This window comes from Vipera ursinii (assembly GCF_947247035.1).
Source record: "Vipera ursinii genome assembly, chromosome: 4".
NCBI lineage: Eukaryota > Metazoa > Chordata > Lepidosauria > Squamata > Viperidae > Vipera > Vipera ursinii.
Window position 1 is genome coordinate 73,106,992 of NC_139514.1, and position 22,356 is coordinate 73,129,347.

At 41.3% G+C, this 22,356-nt stretch overlaps 1 protein-coding gene across 2 annotated transcripts in view; it reads left to right on the forward strand.

Moving 5' to 3' along the window:
• ANOS1 (anosmin 1) overlaps positions 1–4,537 on the forward strand; it is a 281,496-nt gene extending 276,959 nt beyond the window's left edge. For both annotated transcript variants that reach the window (XM_083362693.1, XM_083362694.1), the window contains exon 14: positions 1,804–4,537. In XM_083362693.1, the coding sequence (XP_083218819.1) occupies positions 1,804–1,862 (59 nt within the window). In that variant the 3' untranslated portion in view covers positions 1,863–4,537. The remainder of the gene's footprint in view (positions 1–1,803) is intronic.
• The last annotated feature ends 17,819 nt before the right edge of the window (positions 4,538–22,356 follow it).

The following is a 22,356-nucleotide window of genomic DNA, read 5'->3' on the forward strand; positions in this document are numbered from 1 at the left end:
TTGGGCAGAGACCTTGCATACACTTGAATGTTTGTCAGGACATGGGACAGGAAGAACCCCAACTGCTGGGAATCCCTGTCAAAATTGACTACCAATGGAACTATCTTCGGCTCATCTGGGGAAGTCCTCTCTCTGGGCTGTTGTGGGATCCAAGCTTTCTGGGGGGCTGCTCGCTGTTGCACCACTGGAGTTGCCACTGCCATCTCAGTTGAACCCATGGCCCCAGTCATGGCCTCAGTCTCCTTTCCTCTGCACTCAACCTCCTTGGCCAGTCCTTTTTCTGGGCAGCCCAGGGATTTGGCTTTTAAGTCCTCACAAGCTTCCACCATGTAAGTCATGGCTCACTTCAGGATTCCCTCTATCAAATCTGATTGCTTATCTGGCAACTCCATCTTTTTCTTTTGGGTCTTCTGCTATGTGAAAGTAACTCTTTGGGCTCTTTCCTCCCAATCCTCTTTTTCCCTGATGCCAAGCAACCATCTTGGCCTCAAGAAATCTTCTAGGGCAGCAGCTTTCTCCACTCAAGTGGAGGTGCCTTCTCCAGGAAAGATATGGATGAGCAGCTCACTGCAGTCCTCGATTCCATCTTCTCCCATGTCGCTGCCATGCAGAGACATATTTTGTACGACCCCCCTCAATAGGGCAGATGCCTCTCTGGGTTGGGTACTACTGCAGACCTTGCTTTATATAAGGACTTGTCTCAACTAGACTTCCGAAGAAAGTAGAACTCTTGAAACAGGCATCATTTCAAAAGGAACTTTTTATTGAGAGTTAGTGATGGCAAGAGAGCAAAGCGAGGTCTGCAGATTTAGCTCGCAAAAGAATATGTCAAAATGGCAATTCAAAAGTCCTCCCCCCCAATATCCAACCATCTGGTTGAAATTCAGCCAATCCACAGGTGCCAGGCTGTTATGAGAACCTGGGGATTTAGCGCCTCTTTCAAGGACTCTCTCAGCTTCGTTTCCCAATGGTCCCAGACTCTGTTGTCTGGAGATAAGACAGATGTTTTTAGGTCACATTCCTCACACCCCGAGGGAGAACAAAGCAACTATTTCCTCCATGTAAGCACCCCTCCCCCAATAGAATGGCAGGCAAAAGCAGGAAAGGAAGAAATAAAGGAATTGAAGACAAATATAATTGATCCCTGATCAATCAGAAACCACTGCTCTAATTGTATTATTATCCAGGTTTCTTCAGTCACTGTGAGAATTTTGACTCAGATTTATAGGGAGTAGGCAAGGAACACCAAGTAGCTTGCAGTTTGGAGTTGGGGGGGGGCTGGAGTCAAACAAAAGATTTAGTTGATTTGCTTTTGAAGTTTATAGAAGCCACAGGACTACAGAATAATATTGTTTTGGCCAGAAAAATAACAATGTTGTACTGTTGTAGGACAAATCTGCAGGGATTTAAGGATTGCCAACAACTAGTGTAGTGTATGCTGCTAGCATACACAGGAAATGCCAGCGCAGCAGGGGGCTGGACAGCTCCAGGCGATAACCGCTGAGGCGGGAAAAGCCGGACAGAGCAAGTTTGACAGCCCCCGGCATGGTCAGCTCTGGCGGGAAGCCAGGGTTTAAACCTATTGGCCACATGCACTGGCGGGAAGCCCAGGTTCAATTCTATTGGCCATCATTCACCTGGGCAGGTATAAGAAACACCAGGTAAACCCCTTTGTCCCAGATTCATTCCTGATCCGAATAAAAGAAATACTACCCAGCTCAAGTGTCCGTCTCTCTGTGCGACCACGTGACTTTGCAACTAGTAATTATGAACTAGGGTTATAGTATTTTTTTTTCTTTTTAGGATCTCATCAGAAGCAGCACCATCCATGTCACTACAAACCACCCCCTGAAAAATATTAAGTTGCCACAAATTATTAACCAGCTGGAAAACAATGCAAAGAAGTTCTTGAAAGACCAGAAAAATCCATCTTTATTGAATTGTGGAATGACATTTTGTTTTAATGAATGTTTACCAAGTATGAGTTGTGTAGAAATCTGTATGGAATGGATTGAAGAAAGCATGTTTGTACTAATTTTGGGATACAGTACAGTATATAATGTGAGGATCAGCTGTATTCATATTATCAGAAAATATCTATGAAAATGTAAATATTTTCATATATATAATTATAGCAATTACCTGTTACTGTAGCATATGCTACTCGACACCCTGCTTTAACACAAACCATCCATTTAAACCTAAGCTATCTGTGGCTGATACAGGAAAAACATAACAAACCCTGTCCATTTCATGATATATAGTCACATGACCTAATAATATCTATTTAGTAACTGAGTAGAATTTCAATATTCTACCTAATTTGCTTTCAGAAATCCCATTAAATGGAGAAAGATTCCTGTGCATTTGAGGGAGAAACATTATCTTGTACCCATGAAGTAGACATGAGAGTTTAAGTGAAGATTGTTTTTCCCAAGTTATGAAGCAAAATGATCAAACTGTTGTTTTTTTTTCAGACTGGGAACTGAAACCAGATGGAGTACTTTAATTAACACTACAACACTAATTGAAATGTAAATAACGTCTGTCTCATAGCTAGATGCTACTAGTATCATCAAATACATCACAAAATGGATGAATATAAACTAGGGTTGAGGTTAAGTTCTTTGAACTAGACTTTTATTTTAGAAGTAGTTTGTCATGTGAGATCTAGGACTTTTTACACTTGGGAGCTGCAAGTTTTTCCATGATATTTTGAAGCATAGGAAGCCAAAACAGTTTTCCAGTATTTCTTCTGGACTTATACTTTTTTCTCATTACCACTTCCCGTTCTCATTACAGGAATTGCCTCATGCTAATTCCTGGGAGTCTCCCTTCTACCTTCATCTGTTGTCACCCTCTTGGTAGCTCACAGTCACACTTTATTTATGCAAATAATGGCCTACTATAGGATTGTGGTGATGGTGGTGGTGGTAGAAATGAATGCAAGTGAGGGAAGAATAGCAGAAGAGGTTTTTGTACACTATCACAAGATAGCAGAAAGGAATTCCAGCTGGCAACATGTAAATTCTATAGAAGAAGCAATTGGTACTGCAAAGTTATGTCAGAAAGGAAGAGAAACTAGACATTTTATAGTTACCATTTTCAGTATTTGTCCACCAGTAAAGTTATTTCTCTGCATCCAACAATATATAAACATTGTATATACCACTCAAAAGGAGCTTGTTTTTCATTTCACTACAGGAATATCTTTGCGCAAATAGAAGGATGTTTATCTGATTACTCAGGAAAACTGAATTCTCATGCAGGGAGAAGATTGTAGGGCACGTGTTGACCAAGTCACAATGTCAGAGTTATTTTATTAAATAATAAAATATTGATGACATCAATTGAATTAAGCCCGTGGTGGCGAACCTATGGCACATGTGCCACAGGTGGCATGCAGAGCCCTCTATGTAGGCACATGTGCCATCGTCCCAGTCCTAGGCCTTCAGCTGGGTTTTATAAAACCTTTTCACTCTAGACCTCCACAGCCGTGTACAAAAAAAAAAAGCTTCAATCAATCAATTTCAACTTCTCATGGGGAAAAAAAGATCTCGCAAAGTTGGAATTGATTGATTGAACTTTTTAGTCCCATCCAGTCTGCCGTTACGCAGCCATGCCCACCCAATGGGCCATGCCCACCCAGCACCCAATGATGCATAAGTGGGTTTTATAAATTAGTTCAGTGTTTTCAATGACTTGATTGCTTAAAAAGCAGAAATTGCCAAATGCAATCTAGTTTCTTCATTCAGTTGAAAACAGTTGTTATATATGTATGTGGGAAATATATTGGAAAAATCTATTAATTAGTTTCTGTTAATCAGATTTTAAAAACAATTGTATTGAAATCACTAAGATTTATCAAACTATATTAGTGCTCTTTTATGCAGGAATGGGATTTAATTACAAATTAATCTTCAAAAAAATGTAAGCATGGAAGTTAGCAACTTCATTTTATTTCTTCTTATTTTTTTTAAAAAGAACATATGAAAGCAATTGTGATAATAACATATTTATTTTGATTAATACCTGTGGGCATATAACTATAAATGTCGTATACACTTGTACATCGTACTCCAGAAATATGCTTTTAATGATTGTATGTTTTTATTTCTTTAAAAAGGAAATTAATGCCTCCAGATGTTGTTGGATCTAGGTTTTGCATGCCAAAAATCATAATTCAATTAGAGGCATGAATTGTATGACTGTTTACCTCTATTGAATATAATGGTAAGGTACAATTGAAAAAAATAATTAATAGATGATCTATATGTAAAAATACTCCTCCCTTTTATGTAATTATATTGTAGCATAAAGAAAACAGGGCCACCTATTTGCTAACTCAATTGACTGTAGAAATTACATTTTATAACAGTAATTTAAAAGTAAGTATTTATGTATGTAATGCAAAAGAATTAATTGTGTGTCATTTTACTTAGAGGCAATGTTTCTTGTAAAACATTTTGTAAAATTGTAAATACTCTGCTTGGTTGATTTTCATATTTAGATTTTGTACACAAGTTTAATTAATAAACTATCATATAAGTATGCAGTATAGACTCATAATTGTCATCACTGTTGAGAATGCTTTCTATAATAATTGTCTTTTACACAAAGTAACTTAGTCCATGATAGATTTGCTAAGACATTTAGTTAGGATTTTCAAACCATAATAAATACATTTCATAGTAACAGCCCGAATCAAACACATAGAGTAGCATAATATATCAATATATTTCCTAATTGGCAACTTGCTGACTGGCAAATTCTTGGACTTTGTTCTCATTCTTACAGAATAGCTTATTACTGATTTTTTGAGTAAAATAATGTTAATGGTATCAAACTGCCAGTCCATGGGCCGGTTTCATCATACTGAAGCCACACCCACCCCATTGCCGGCAATGCAAAAAGAGTCACAATACGTCGCAATACATCATGTGATGTGGTGAGTTTGACACCCGTGGTTTATAGATTTGCCTAAAAGGCACCTTGCCTGTCTCACTGGGCTTTCATATTGATAGTCATAAAGAGGTTTTGTGGGTTCCAGTGAACCTTGTTTCATAAATTGCATGAGTAATACCTAATAAAGATTTCTCACATTGTATTGTAGGCCAAGGGTACATTCTTGAACACTGTTTGGAATGTGTACAAGTGAATTAGTGAATATATCAATGTCTCCTGAAAATGATAAGTTCCTTCTGTCAGATCCTTTACATGCAGAACAGATTTATTTGTACAGATTCAGCGAACTATCACAAAACACAGTTAGCTGCATCTACGCTTGCAATATTTACCTGAGATCTAGATTATATGCATAAAACAAACTAAAAATTCTTGTCATATGCCAGTGTCAAGGCTTGGTTCTAACTTGTTTGTCACCTTATGTCAATTCTAAAACCATAGGACCTCTTGGAAGCACAACTGAAGATTTCACAGAGCTTGTTATTTTTTGCAATTTTATGAACACCTGCATTCTGAATTTCTTTTCAATGTCATATAAATGAAAAAAACTTAAAAGAGATAACTTCCTTGTTGATTAACCTAGACTAAGGTTATTTAGATATCTCTACAACAGTAAATTACTTGTGATTACTCATGGCAATATAACTTTTTAAAAATCATTTGGCAAACACTTTAGAAAGTATTTGTGGTTTTCACTGTCCCTGCATTTCTGCATAGCTTCTTGAGAAAAACATTTTATAAATTGACCTAAATAAATAAGTAAACCTACAGCAATTACCCAACAGTGTCCTATATTAGTGAAGTAGTTTATTAATTTATTTTAGGCCAGAACATAACATACATTAAGCTGAAATTAGAATGACTTACTCAAAATATCCAGTTTTGCATAGAAGTATGAAAGCTATTCTAGATATTGTCATTGACAAATAGGCAAATATTATAAATCGACATACAGTGTTTGAGTTACATGATCTAGATCATGGGTGTCAAACTCACGTAATGGGTCAAGTTGTATCATGACTTTTTTTGCATTACTGGAGCTGGGGTGGGTGCGGCCTCTGCATGATGCAACCGGTCTGTGGGCCAGCAGTTTGACACCCCTTGATATAGATTGTAGGACTCATTTTTTGAGATAAGCAAATGTGAATGAATAGGCGAAGATCTAGAAAGAGCTATTTAAGCTCTCTGTCTGGTTAACATTCTGTAACACAGAGCTGACATTATTTTTAATCTTTGTTGACTGTTTGTCTCAAAGGAACCACAAATGTGCATTCAATCATTTTGTACTTTTTATTGGTGAGTTGCAGGGAGATGGGAATATGTTTCACATGAATAACTTGTATTTTGTTTTGCTACAGAGAAAAAAAATCAGAATTTGGAATAATAATTATGCTGAAATCATCCAGGAAACTGAACAAAAGAAAATGTACATCACTTATCTTCAAATCTGTGAAAAAGATAGAAGAGGTGATGCCATTGCTTTCCTTGGGAACTTTCTCAATGCTTCAGTTTAAAAAGAAATTTCTGTCCTTGAAATGACTACATGACATTTTTTTAAAAAAATACCTCCTGATATTTTTATTGTAAGTATTCTTCATGAACAATTATTTTTATAATACTGTAGCTTAATTTGATGAATAGACAGACAGGCAAGTAGATAGATGTAGAATTTCACAATCAAGTCACCATATTTGATTTGTATATGCGTAAGACTTTATATATACATATATACATAAACACACATACTATGTATATGAGTTCCAATTACAAAATTAAATTTTCACAAATGTTTAGTTACAGGATAATTAAGCAACCATTTAGCATTAAACAGTCAATAACAACTTCATGTGAAAAATATGCTAAGATGTTATATTACTTAGACAAATAATATAAAAGTCAAAAGAATAGCCTTTGCATAAGGATCACTATTTCTTTGCTACCAGAATCCTGTGGAATATAGGCTGAATTAGTATTTGATCTTATTTTAGTTCAAAGATACAGGTGGCACTTAATAATTTTAAAGAATAAGAAGGCATACTCATATAAATATTGCTTTTTGAAATTGAACTTTGTCTTCTACAGGATCCAATGGACTGTAAGGAAAATTATTCAGATAATCTGTCAGTGATGTAGCCAGAGTTAATAAGAATGAAGGACTTGGTCCAGATACCTTTTGCTTGACTTTGGTGATGGAGATACTATGAAAATCATTAGTTGTTATTACTCTAAGAACATTCTACTTGCTTCAATTAATGGGCTTTTGACTATCGTATTTCGGACCATTCTTATTCTGCCAAAGAAAGCATGAAAAACCATTTATAAAATATTGGCAATCAACAATATACATTTATATCAAGTAAAACTCCCACCATAAGCAAACTCCTGTATAGCATACAATCAATAAATGAAATTAAATCATAGCACAAGAAACACATTCATTTGAGAGTGAAACACAGATAAAAAGAAGGGTGACATAAGCTCTTCAGACAGGGAGAAAAACTCTTAACATATTGTCAACAACATATGGTCGTGGCAATGGCTTGTTGAGCATAAGGGACAATATACATCAAAAGATACAAGCTTTCAAATAGTAAAATATCAAGGAATTCAGGGATTTTATGATGGAAATAATATTTTGAATTGCATTCAGAAATAAATTAGCAGCTGAAGAGAAAAAGATCATGGCTAGTAAAATGTTGGGAAATTTTAAACTGCCTTCCTTCAATGAGAGATATGGAGTAGCAAAGATGGTCATGATTACCCTGACAAAAAAGGAACTGTCCCATGTTACAGATAGTCCTTAACTTATGACAACAATTGAGTCCAAAATTTCTGGGCTCAACAAGCAAGACAGTTAAGTGAGTTTTGCCCCATTTTACGATCTTTCTTGCCATAGTTGTTAAGGGAATCCCTGCAGTTGTTAAATTAGTATCATGGTTGTTAAGTGAATCTGGCTTCCCCATTGACTTTGATTGTCAGAAGGTCACAAAAGATGATCACATGACCCCAGGACTCTGCAGCTATCATAAATATGAATCAGTTGCCAAGTATCTGAATTTTGATCATGTGACTATGGGAAGTTGCAACGGTCATAAGTGTGAAAATGGACATGTCACTCTTCAGTGTCATTGTAACTTTGAGTGGTCACTAAATGAACTGTTGTAAGTCAAGAACTGCACTGAGTCCTTGACACACAGAAGAAATCATATGCTAAACCTGGTTTTGTCTTGGTGTGATCACTGACCTTTACAAGGGGCCTTTGCCCCTTGTCATGACAGAATATTGTCTGGTTACTGCAGAGTTTTGCAGTGTAACACCCACATCCACACAAACACACACCTTTTTTTAACAGAATTCTTGGTAAGATTTCTGAGGAATTGTCAGACCATTTGCCTAGGATTCAGATCACTCAGTGGAATAAGGTTCACCAGTGCTTTTTTTGTAAAAAAAAAAAAGTTGCCAGAACTCACATCTTGTTAATCTTTTATTTAAAAAAAAATATATTCAGTTCTTAACATAAATTTAATTTATTGTATTTAAGGCAAATTTTCATAGTAAAGTCCAAAGTTTACAGGAGGTGCCTCTACCCACGCCACAGCCCTGCGGTAGCCTGAATCTGGGACCTATGGAAACCCAGCAATAGAACAGAAATAGAAATAATAGAAATAGAAATAGAAATAGAAATAGAAATGGAAATGGAAATGGAAATGGAAATGGAAATGGAAATGGAAATGGAAATAGAAATAGAAATAATAGAAATAGAGCTGGAAGGGATGTTGCTCAAGCAGGAGAACCTATACCATCTCAGTCAGTGAATGTCTAGTCTCTTCGTAAAAATCTCCACTGATGGAGTGCCCATGATTTCTGGAGGTAAGCTGTTCCACTGATTGATTGTCCTCACTGTCAGGAAGTTTCTCTTTAATTCCAGGTTGCTTCTGTCTTTGATCAGTTTCCAACCATTGTTTGTCGTTCTTCCCTCTGATGCTTTGATGAACAACCTGACTCCCTCTACCTTGTGGCAGACCCTCAGACACTGGAACACTGTTATCATGTCTCCCCTATTTCTTCTATTCTTTAGACTAGCCAAACCCAAGTCGCTTAGCTGTTTTTCATATATTTTAGTCTCCAGGCCTTTGATCATTTTAGTGCTTTTCTCTGAATTTTTTCCCAAACTCTCTACATCTTTTTTGTGATATGGTAACCAAATTTGGCTGTAGTATTCCAGGTGTGGCCTTACTAGGGTTTTATAAGTGGTACTAATACCTCGTGTGATCTTGATTCTATGCCTCTGTTTATACAACCCAGGATTGTATTACCTTTTTTGATTGCTGTTGCACACGGCTGGCTCATAGTCAATTGATCGTCCACTAGGACTCCAAGGTGCCTCTCACAGTTACTGTTTTTAAGCCAGGACTCGCCCGATCTGTATTTGTGCCTTTGGTTTTTCCTGCCTAAATGTAAGAATTTGCTTTTCTTCACACTGAAACTTATTTTGTTGGATTGGGCCCATTGTTCAAGTTTGTCAAGATCTTTCTGGATCCTGAGTTTGTCTTCTGGGGTGTTATAGTTATAGTTATAGTTATAGTTTATTTGATTTATATACCGCCCTTCTCCTTGGTAGGACTCAGGGCGGTTCACAGGGCATATATAAAAAACAAAAAACACAATACAAAAATTAAAAAAGAATTAAACCCTTGCCCAATAAAACAGTAGTACAGATTAAAAACAATTAAAAAACCCATAATCCCCATCAGGCCAGACCAGCTAATTCGAACAGATGGGTCTTCAGGCCCCGACGGAAAGTTCGAAGGTCTGGTGCCATCAGGAGCTCCACCGGCAATTGATTCCATAAAGCCGGGGCCCCCACAGAGAAGGCCCTCCCCCTGGGGGCCACCAGTCGACATTCCCTGACTGGCGGCACCCTGAGGAGGCCCTCTCTGTGGGAACGCACAGGGCGGAGGGGAGTCGATGCCGGCAGCAGGTGGTCCCTGAGGTAACCCGGACCCATGCCATGTATGGCCTTAAAGATCGTAACCAACACCTTGAACCTCACCCGAAAGACAACTGGTAACCAATGCAGCTCGCGGAGCAAAGGTGTAACATGGGAGTACCGGGAAACTCCCAAGACAACTCTCGCGGCCGCATTCTGTACCAGTTGGAGCCTCCGAGTGGTCTTCAAGGGAAGCCCCATGTAGAGAGCATTACAGTAGTCAAGGCGAGAGGTCACGAGCGCATGAGTGACTGTACACAGGGCATCCCGGTTTAGATAGGGCCGCAACTGGCGCACCAGGCGAACCTGGGCGAAAGCCCCCCTAGTCACGGCCACTATATGCTCTTCCAAAGTAAGCCGCGAATCTAGAAGGACTCCCAAGTTGCGAGCCCTATCCACGGGGGGTAAGAGCTCACCCCCCATAGAAAGAGATGGAACATTTGGAATGTCCCGGGATGCCGGAATGCACAGCCACTCAGTCTTGTCAGGGTTGAGCTGAAGTCTGTTCCTCCCCATCCAGACCCGAACCGCCTCCAGGCAACGGGACATCACGGCGAGGGCATCACTGGGGTGGTTTGGGGTCGAAAAGAAAAGTTGGGTATCATCAGCATACTGATGATACCCAACTCCAAAACCACGAATGATCTCACCCAGCGGTTTCATATAGATGTTGAACAGGAGAGGCGAGAGAACCGACCCCTGAGGAACTCCACAAACGAGAGACCTAGGGGCCGATCTCTGCCCCCCTGCCAACACCGACTCCGAGCGTCCCAGGAGATAGGAGGAGAACCACTGAAGAACTGTGCCTCCCACTCCCAATCCCCTGAGACGCCGCAGCAAGATACCATGGTCGATGGTATCGAAAGCCACTGAGAGGTCTAATAGGACTAGGATAGAGGAATGTCCCCTATCCCGCGCCCTCCAGAGATCATTCACCAGAGCGACCAATGCCGTCTCCGTGCTGTACCCGGGCCTGAAACCCGATTGGTAGGGGTCCAGATAATCCGCTTCATCCAGGACCAGAGGGAGCTGATGCGCCACCACACTCTCAACAACCTTCGCAAGAAAGCGAAGGTTGGAGACTGGACGAAAGTTGTTCAAAACGGCTGGGTCCAGGACAGGCTTCTTGAGGAGAGGTCTCACCACCGCCTCCTTCAAGACGGCGGGGAAATAACCCTCACTCAAAGAAGCAGATATAACCGCCTGGAGCCAGCCTCGTGTCCTCTCCCTAGCTGCATAAACCAGCCAGGAAGGGCACGGGTCCAACAAACATGTGGAGGAGCTCAGCCTCCCCATAATCCTGTCCACTTCATCAGGGGTCACAGAATCAAACTCTTCCCAGATAACATTGACAAGACCGCCCGTGTCCTGATCGCCTGACTCTGCCCAGCTGGAGTCCAAACCGGTCCGAATCCGAGCGATTTTATCCGACAGATGATGACTAAATTCCTCGGCACGACCTTGCAAGGGATCCTCCCTCACCTCCTGATTGAGAAGTGAGCGAGTCACCCTAAACAAGGCGGCCGGGCGATTATCTGCGGACGCGATGAGGGTGGAGAAGTAATTGTTGGCTACTCCTGCCAGTTTGCTCCAGGAGGAGCCTGGCAGCAGCTTGCCTGTGCATTCCTTGACCCAGAGGGCTTAGAGCTGGGGTGCCTCTGCTAGTCAGCAAGAAGCTGAGCCACAAGTGCTGCAGCAGCAGCCTAGCCAATATTGGTGCCACCGAAGTCAATCTGGTGCCTAGCAGGAATCTGCACTGCCCATCTCCCCCTGTGCCTCTTCCTGTGCACTTGGCTTTCTAAACCTCATTTCTAGCTGGCTGATCGATTTAGTGAAGGCACTAAGGCACTAAGTGAAGGGGGGGAGGTGGGCAGTGTAGATTCCCCATGAATGAGAAGTTAGTGAAGGAGGAAGCAAGCGATAGCCCCAGTGGCAAGAAGAACTGCTGAAAAAAGTGAAGTCTGTTTGTGCGCCTGCCTTGCCCGAGTCAGCCCTACTCTCCACGGCACACTGCAGCTGATCTGAGGCATGGAAAACATGGCTGACAGGTGATCATGTAGCAGGCATGCATGAGGAGGACTGACAACCCCAGAGGCAAGAAGAGCCACCAAAAAGAGTGGAGTCTGTGTGTGCACCTGCTACAAGCTGAAGTAGAACATCCAGATTTTTCACAGGTTTGTTCCATACAGTATAAACCTTGTGAACTCTGAAGCTTCCTCTTTCTGCTATGTATTAAGTTAGACATTAATATTTATATGTATTTATATGTAAGGGTGTAGGTATATACCAGGGGTCAGCAACCCAAAACAGCAAAAGAGCCACTCAGAACCGGTTCCATCATACACACAAAACAGTGGGAGCTGCAAAATGTGTGCGCGCATGTAGGCATGCACGTGGGCACGCACGCGCATGCGCAGAACAAGCAAAAACATACACCACCCCTACACCTGCACCGCATCCTGAGCCGCATGCACCTGTCGCTGCCCAGTGCTGCCAGCTTACATGGGGTGGGGGTGGGGGGAGGGACGGACTCGCAGGCGACGGGCACTGGGTTGCTGTGGCGCCTTCAGCCCGGGCGCCGCCGGAGCCACCCGAATGCCTTGCCCCTCTCCCGGGACCTCCAAACCTCTGCGTTTGATGAATGCAGCAGCTCTCCAAACCACCACCGCCCCATTTGCAGAGCTGCTGCATTCCTCCGTGTTTGAAAGAAACTGAAAGAAACACGGACGAACGCAGCAGCTGTGCAAAGAGGACGGTAGCAGTTTGGAGAGGTGCGCGTGCACTCTCCAAACCGCTGCCATCCCGTTCGGAGGTCTGCCACGCTCATCAAACATGAATGAACGTGGCAGCTGTGCAAACGGGACAGCGGTGGTTTGGAGAGTGCGCGTGCACTCTCTCTCTCTCTCTCTTCCCGTCAGCCAGCTCTGGTGGGGCTGCCTGCCATCCTCTCTTTGCTCGGCTCCGCTCTGCCCAGCTCGCCTCCGCCTCTCTCGCCCGCCATTACCTCAGGCAACATCCTCGCTAGTCCGGAGGCGGCCACTGGAGCAGGGGTTTTAATGCCTCACCCCCTCCCTTATCCTTCTCTCTGTCTTCCCCGCCGCCGCCAAAGAAAGAGACAGAGAGAGAACTTCAATCTGCACGTGCCACTTCTTCCCCGTCCTGCCAAAAGCGCCCGAGCAGAGCGACGGCACTCCATCCCAACCACCCCAGGACTAGCGCTGGTGGAGATTCCCGCAGTGCCTTGCTTGCTCCTCCGCAGACTGAGGAGGGCCTGACTAGGCGCTCCCTGCCCAGAGCGGAGCGGAGGCGGCCATGGCTGGGATTTTAGCGCAGGGGTCCAAGCAGTCCCACGCTGGTCCAAACAGTGGAGAGGTGAGACGTGGTAGCAGCAGCCCCGGCGAGCTCCTGCCGCTTCCCCTCATAGGAAGGGGAGGGCAAATCGCCCCTTCTCCCTGCCAGGGCTGCTAGCCACGGCAGGGAGAAGGAAGGGGGGATGCACCTTCTCCCTCACCGGGGCTGCTAGCCGTGGCAAGGAGAAGGGGGGGGGAAATCGCACTTTCCTTCTCCCTGCTGAGGCTGCTAGCCGCGGCAAGAAGGGGGGGAAATCGCCCTTTCCTTCTCCCTGCTGAGGCTGCTAGCCGCGGCAAGGAGAAGGGGGGGAAACGCGCCTTCTCCCACAGCGAGGAGAAGGAAGGGGGGAAGGTGCCTTCTCCCTGCCGGGGCTGCTAGCCTCGACGAGGAGAAGGGGGCAACCTTAACCCTAACCTCCCCCACCGCAAACGAAGGGTTGGCGAAGGCAGCAGATCTGCAAGCCTCCGCCACCCCACCCTGCTCACCTTTTTACTTCTTCCTCTCTTCCTCCACTCTGCCAAGTACAGTTAAAAAAACAGAGGTTTGTGGGTAGTCCCACAAACGGTTTGTAGGCGGTCCCACAAACCAACCAATCAATTTAAACTTTTCAAGTTTTTGTGAGAAGTTTAAATTGATTATTATTATTTTTTTGAAAAGTAAACATGGCAGAGGGAGGAGGCCTGGGAGCCGCATGGGACGGCTCAAAGAGCTGCATGCGGCTCCGGAGCCGCAGGTTGCCAACCTGTGGTATATACATATGCTGTATGTAGCATGTTTATATGTGTGTTATGTATGTGTACACTTTTGAGAACAGGTAACAGAATTCCATTTTTAATGTGTGCCAGTGTGTCCACAGTAAAAAAAATGACAATAAAGGTTCTCTTATCTTATTTTAATGACTTAACAGAGATTTTCAAATTAGATATGTAGAAGTAGTCCTCAACTTACAACTCTTTTTAATGACAGTTCAAAATTACAATAGACTCAAAAATGTGACTTACAACCTAGAATAGAACAGAACAGAACAGAACAGAACAGAACAGAATAGAATAGAATAGAATAGAATAGAATAGAATAGAATAATAGAGCTGGAAGGGACCTTGGAGGTCTTCTAGTCCAGCCCCCTGCTCAGGCAGCAGAATCTATACCATTTCAGACAGGTGACTGTCTAGTCTCTTCTTAAAAACTTCCAGTGATTTCTACAAGCAAGCTATCATGTTGCCCCTGTTTCTTTTTTTTCTTTAGACTAGCCAAACCCAAGTCCTGGAACCGTTCTTCATATGTTTTATTCTACAGGTCTTTGATCATTTTAGTTGCTCTTCTCTGAATTTTTCCAAACTCTCAATATCTTTTTTGTAGAATGGTGACCAAAATTGGCTGCAGTATTCCAGGAGTGGTCTTACTAGGGTTTTATAAAATGATGCTATTACCTCATATGATCTTGATTCTATGCCTCTGTCCATACAACCCAGGATTATATTAGGTTTTTTGGTGGCTGCTGCACACTGCTGGCTCATAGTCAAGTGATCATCCACTAGGACTCCAAGGTCCCTCTCACAGTTACTGTTTTTGAGCCAAGTCTCGCCCAATCTGTACTTATATGTTTGATTTTCTCCACATTGAAACTCGTTTTGTTGGACAGGGCCCATTGTACAAGTTTGTTAAGATCTTTTTGGATCCTGAGTTTGTCTTCTGGGGTGTTGGCTGCTCCTGCCAGTTTGGTGTCATCTGCAAATTTGATGAGTTCCCCTTCAATTCCCTCATCTAAATCATTGATGAAGATATTGAAGAATACTGGGCCAAAGACGGAGCCTTGTAGTAACCCACTGGTTACTTTTCTCCATGTGGATGTATTACCATTGAGGACTACTCGCTGAGTATGGTTTGTCAGCCAGCTACAGATCCATCTGGTGGTGAAGTTGTCTATTCAGCATGGGCTTTGTGAGTGTGGTGCTTGCGGATGTGCAGGAAGAGTCCTCTCCCTGCCATCTAATCTTTTTTCCTTGGAGGACTCTGAAAAGGGTCAAAAGTCACCCTGGAGTGGCGATCACCACGAGGAGACCCTCCTTGTGATCGCAGAAGGGCAGCAGACCTCCACTTGAATCCAGAGCAGCTCCTTTGGCCTGAAGAAGAAGAGATCGACCATTAAGACGGCTGATCATTAAGCCGTTCCCTGCTGAAAGCCCAAAGCACCATCTAGCACTACGAAGCAATCTGGAGGACCTGGGTGAGACTTTACCTTTCTTATTCCCCTAACCACCTTCCTGTGGGACTTTTCTGAAAATTTCATCCCCCTCCTTTGAAAGAACGGCGACTGCATACTTGGGGAATAAATTTTAAAGCCTTAAAAGAAATCAAGTGACTAAGCAAAGAAATTAAGCAACCTTTTATTTTTATGGGGATCTACTTCTATTTTCTGCTTAAGATGGGAATTAAGGGGGGAAAAGAATGAACTAATTGAACAAAAGCTTTGTATTAATCTGGAAAAAGATTTTACATCTTATTCTATATGCTATTGATGACATCTTGTGGCGAAACTTGGTATAGCAAGTAAACCTTTTTCTTATTGTGAGAGCTGACTGAATAACAGAGCTGTCCTTGACATTATTTTCAAAGATAAGATTGGGAACACCTGGCACTGAAAACAATCTTTAGGACTACTGGAGGTGGATAATCATTGACTCTTATTAAAATAGCCTCCATGAAAGACTTATCTGTAAACATCAATGAAATGGAAGAATATATCCCACCACTTAGTTACAAACTGATACTGGACACAATTTTGGCAATGACTGAGCAAATGAAAGCCAAACTGTGAGATAAATCTGACAGCTTAAAGCCACCAAATCAAACTTTGACCTTAAATGATGAATTGACAATCCAAAAACAAACAGAAGAAGTTGAAACTAACATTAAAATAGGGGACTTTAAAGAACAGCAAGTACAATTTACAGAGAACCTTGAAGCCCAAACCTCGACTTCAACTATAAAACCTACAACTCAAAAAACAATAGTATCCGAAGAAAGCATCATTAAGAGGGAAGATATTAAAGGCCTTCAAATACAGTATGTTGAGGATTCAGCTAATCAAATGATAACCATAACACCAGCTACTACTTTCTACCTAAGCCAGATGGAATTGGAAGAAGAAAAAGACCAGACTGAACTAATGACAACTATATTACACCAAACATCAAAAATTGAGCTATTAAAGCAACACTTCAATGATTACAAAGGGGACACTTTCTTTGCAAAACTGATATTTGGCTGGTCTCCCTGGATTCAAATAATGTGTGTAGGAAGAAAGGGAGACACATCTGAGAATTTAAAGGCACCAATATGGAAGCCTGATTGGCACAAAAGGAAAGCGAGAGTTAGATTTAAAAAATTAGACTTGTCTCTTTCTTGGGATTTGTAAGGATAGAGCTTAAAAAATTTCTTTTAATGGATTAAGGAGAATCTTTAAAAACTATAAACTGACTTTATATTTAGGTTTTAGATCTTTAAGGGAAAACAAAATTAAGCTTCCAGAATATAACTCTGAACTATATTATAGAATCTGGAATGATATAATAAAAGACAGTATTTTAATAATTGATGAATTATTAAGATGACATATAGAATATATTAGTTGTAATGATATAGATATAAATTGATTTTATATTTAACTTTTAGGTGTCTAAGGGAAAGGAAAGTTGGCTATTAGAATTGATGTATATTATAGAATTTGGAAAGATATAACAAAAGATATTTTTCTAATAATTAGTGAATTGTTAAGATGACAAATAGAATCTACTTGTAAAAAATAAGAATGTTTTGAAATGAACAATGTAAGTTTTGTAGACAGAATAATTACTTTTTATTGAAATAGGGAAATGTGGGTTACCCAAAAATTGTTTTCTTTTATATATCATAGGCTATTCTAGAATATTCTATTGCAATTAGGTAAAACTTAAAATACAGGACATTGATATGTATAAATGTATTGAAAATACATTGAAAATAAATGTATTGAAAATTCTATTAATTGACTAGGCCACAATCAGAAATGTATTAATTTGATTAATTTGATTATGTTATAACTAAGGGAATCGGAGAGGGAATCTTTGTTGATGCAACTTGAGCTATTTACAAATAACTTGTTTTTTGCTATTGTTTACTTTTGATTAACCAACCACCGTATTGCTTCACAAATATCTGAGTGTAAAATTAAAAAAATAATAAAACTTGTACAAAAAAAAGAGTACCGGGCCTAAGATGGAACCTTGTGGTACCGCACTGCTTATTTCCCTCCATTTGGATGTAGAGCTGTTGAGGACTACTCATTGACTATGGTTTGCCAGCCAGCTACAGATCCATCTGGTGGTGAAGTCTATTCCAGGGCTTTTCAACCTTTTCACCCATTTTACCACTTTTAGGATATGGCAATTTCTGAGTACCACCAGTCGCCTAGCAAGGTGTCAAAAACTTGATGACCAAAAAAAAGGGAAAAAAGTGATGAAGTACAGGTAGTCATTGACTTACAACAGTTTACTTAGTGACTGTTTGAAGTTACAATGGCACTGAAAAAAGTGCCCCACAAGCCACAGCTGAGCAAGAAACCTGCCTGCCCACCCAGCAGCACTCTTCCTCCTGCCCGAGGTTTTCATTGTTGTGAGCATTTCTGTTGAGGATGGGGTGGGAGGGTGTTTGGTTTTTATTCTTCCCCCCCATCTGCTGGGTGGTTGCAGCAGGTTTTGGTTGCTTCCCATGACCCTCGGACACTGTGCCCATCATAAATATGAATCCATTGCCAAGCACAAGACCCTGGAGATGCTGCAACATTCCAGCTGATCGGCACTTCTTCTGGCTCAGCAGAAGTGCCAGGATGAGCACCGAGCTCCAGCTGGAGCCTGGTGCTGATCCTGGTGCTTCTGCTAAGCCCTGACAGCCCTGCAGCTCCAGCCATCTCTCGCTCAGGCTTGTGCGGTGCTGCCACTGGTTCAGCTCATTCCCCTCCTCCGCTACCACTTTTCTAGGATGGTCACGTACCACCTGCCAGGTGCCAATGTACCACAGGTGGTACCCATACCACTGGTTGAAAAGCCCTGGTCTATTCCACCTTTTTCTAGCTTACCAAGGAGTAGGTTGTGGTCTACCTTATCAAATGCCTTATTGAAGTCCAAGTATACTACGTCCACAGTATTTCGCTGGTCTATTAGTTTAGTCACTTTGTTGAAGAATGAAATAAGATTGGTATCAAACCTTCAAATGATTCTAGCTGCAGCCATCTTCACTGCATTTTTGGTTGCCATAGCAATGGGAGGGGGGAGATGCTTTCTTCTGGTTTAGTCATAACAGTAACTTTCCTGTGGGAACCAAGGTCAAGCTACCTAAGTTTTGGCGGGCTGGAGCATCCATTAGAAAGCCCCCCAAGGTAGTTAATTGGGGATTGTGATTTATGACATATTACAGGGGTGGGAAGTTCAACTTGTTATGATGTAACATTGGGGGGGACTTTCAGTCTTGTTTTCACCTTTGTTTGTGCTGATACTATGTAGCCATTAAAATTGTTCTTTGAGGAAAGCAATTGCCTCAGAGTTCTTATTCCTACTGGTCTCATCTATCGGAACCATGATAATTGGTTTGGAATAATCTGTATTCATCAAACCTGTGCTGGCTACTGGTTATAACTTTGTTTGCTTCTAGTTGTTCGCAGATCTGTTTTCTGATTATCTTTTCTAGGATCTTTCCAAATATTGATATTAAACTGATTGGTCTGTAGTTTCCTGGGTCCCCTTTCTTGAAGATGGGAACCACATCAACCCTCACGTACTTCCCCAGTGCTCCAGGAGTTTTGAAAGATGTGGTTCAATGGTTCTGAGATAACATCTGCCAGCTCCTTCAGAACTCTGGGATGTAATTGAGGACCCAGATTGTTGGGGGCAATAAGCTGACTTTGTAATAATGCCGCTGGGGGGGCGAAAGCCCTAATAAGCAGGCATATACATAGAATGAAGGCTACTGCTAAGCTTGTAAGCTGCCCTGAGTCTTCGGAGAAGGGCGAGATATAAATGGAATTAAAATAAATAAAAATAAAATAAATATTGCTAAGCACATTGTGCTTTAGATTGTAAGCCGCCCTGAGTCTTCGGAGAAGGGCGGGATATAAACAGGATTAAAATAAAAATAAAAATAAAAAATCTGTCAGGTCCTGGTGATCTATATTCATCAAGAGTTTCCTTTCCTAAATCTTGAAGGCAATGATTTCTTATTTGGATGGCATGCATACTTATTGTATGATAAGAAGGTGGATAATGTGTTCAAGGTACATATTTTAAGGTATGCTCTGTTGCGAGTTTGGAAAAAGTATAGACACAAGTTAAATTATAAGATACCTATATGGGCAATACCGAAACACGCAATAGAAAATATAAATGTTGGGTTTAAACATGATGTGACTACATATAAGGAAATTTTAAGTTTGGAAAGGAATGTATGGCAATTAAAGCCATATAATATTTTAAGAGAAGAAAAGATTGTACAAACTTGGTTTCAGTATGAGAAATTACAGGCCAGGTGGAAGGAAGACCAGAAAATTGGTTTTTCAATGATGGATGAAAATTTGGTAAAGCAAATTAGAGTTCAAGGTCAAGCACATATTAAAAGGATATATCTTGCATTGATAGAAATTGATTCAGAGACAGAACTTGTTAAAGATTGTATGATAAAGTAGGCCCAGAATTTTCAAGAAGTCATTACAATGGATACTTGGGAAAAGATTTGGGTGAGAAATGTAAAATTTACGCAGGCTCAAAACTTAAGAGAGAACTTTTATAAAATGTTTTATAGGTGGCACTTAGATCCTAAAAAAATAGCAAGTATGTATCCGAACTGCCAGCCCAAATGTTGGAGGTGTGGTGGTGAAGATGCAATGTATTTTCATATATGGTGGACCTGTAAAAAGGTTAAAGCTTTTTGGATTAAAATTTGGTGGAACATGCAAAAGATATTCAAGAAAAGGATAAAGTTTTGTCCGCAACTGTTTCTACTGGGCATTATTACTGATACTACTGTTGTGGACACTAAGCTGATGTTGAACTTAATTATGGCAGAGAGACTTTTAGTAGCGCAATATTGGAAGAAGAAAGAACTGCCGACTATAGAAGAATGGACTTTAAAAGTTTCCAATCTGGCGGAAATGGCAAAGATCTCAGCGTACTTGAAAGACCATTTGCAACAGAGATATATTGTGGAGTGGAGAAGATGGATTGATTATATCCAGAATAAATATGGGATTAAAAAGTTTCATCTAGCATTTGAATAAGTATTGATGTGATATTTAAATTGCTTGTAGTTATTTTATAAGAGTTAAAGTGCGATAGATTTAATATTTTATTGTTGTTTGCATAAGGTAGACTATGATTGTTTGTATTTTTATACCCTGTATTGAGCTCTGGGAAGTCGGGGAGGGGGTAGGGGGAGGGGAGGGAGGTGTTGGGGAGGGTTGGGGAGAGGGGAGGGGGTTGGGAGGGGTTTTGTCTTTTTAAAAAAAATGTATTGTAAAACTTTTCAATAAAAAAAAGAGTTTCCTTTCCTGACTTCATCTTTGCATGTTCTGGCTGTCTGTTGATAATCGGCCTTAGTTATATGCCCCTCTTTCTATTTTTTGTATTTTTCCTTTTTGTCTTTTAGTTTGTCAGAGAGATCTTTGTGCAGCCATACTGGTTTCTTTTTGAATTTCTTGTTTTTCTTTTTCAGTGGTATTGTGCTGGTATGGGCTTTTCTGATCGCATTTTTCAGAGTTTCCCTTGCTTCTTGAGTTGTTTTCCCCTTTAGGATTTTCATCCAGTTCTCTCTGAGTTTGTTAAAGTCAGGTCTTTTGAAGTTGAAGACACTGGTTGAATTGTTTTCTATTGCTAGTGTTTGCGTTATATTAAATCCCAGTATGACATGGTCACTTTCACCCAAGTTTCTGGCAACTTCAACTCCCTCTATCACTTCTTCTCTATTAGTTAGAATTAAATCCAGTATGGCTTTATGTCTACTTCCCTCCTCCGCCTTTTGGATGACAAAATTGTCGGCTAGGTTGGTTAGGAATCTATTTGTTCTCCCGGTCGCTGCAGAGTTTGCATCTGGATTATTGAAGTCACCCATTAATACTGTGGTATGCTTCCTACATACATTTGTTAACTGGTTGGCAAAGAGTTCATCTATTTCTTCTGATTGGTTGGATGGCCTGTAATATATACCTATGGTAATATAACTTTTTTTTCTTTTATATTAACCCATATACATTCTGGAGGGATTTTATCTTTGATCATGTGCATTTATGTAGGTATGCAGTGTTTTCTTACATATAGTTCAAATCCCCCTCCTATTTTTGTAAACCTGCTTCTTTTTAACAATTTGTATCCATCCATCAGTCCATTTCATTCATGGGTTTCGTCCCACCAGGTTTCTGTAATGCCAACTACTGTATTGTTGTGATTCAGGGTCAGCCTGTGGGTTTGGCAGTTGGGTCGGACGACTCAGAGGAGGAGGAGGGGGGTGTTGAAGAGCTTGCTGAGGGGATTGGACAGCTTGATGAGAGCCCCCAGCAAGGCCCCTCTCATCTGGTCACGATGCAGACCCAGCTGTGTGAGCCTGACAGCGTGGATGAAGATGACCCACAGCTGGCCCTGTTCAAGGACGCCCGACGCAGGAGGCAGTCAGTCAGGAGTAAACAGAGGAAGGCAATGGGGCACCTCGGAAGGAGGCACAGAGAGGCCACACCCTGAACTGTATTTAAGGGGAATGTGTGGGAGGGCTGGTTTGCTGAAGGCAACCGCTTGGATTGTTCCTGCTTCTTAACTCGTGTTTTATAGTTGGTGTCTTGTCTTGCTCTGTTTTATGTGAATAAATTTGGCAGGCGTAATTCCAGCCTCTTGCCGTTTGTAAAGGGGTTGTCCCTGCCTTTTCTGCAGGGCCAGTAGCAGGCTGGTACAGAACATGTATGTCATACTCTCCCTCGTGCACTATTGCTTCTAGTTCACTCTGTTGTTCCCCAAGCTTTGAGTATTTGTATATAA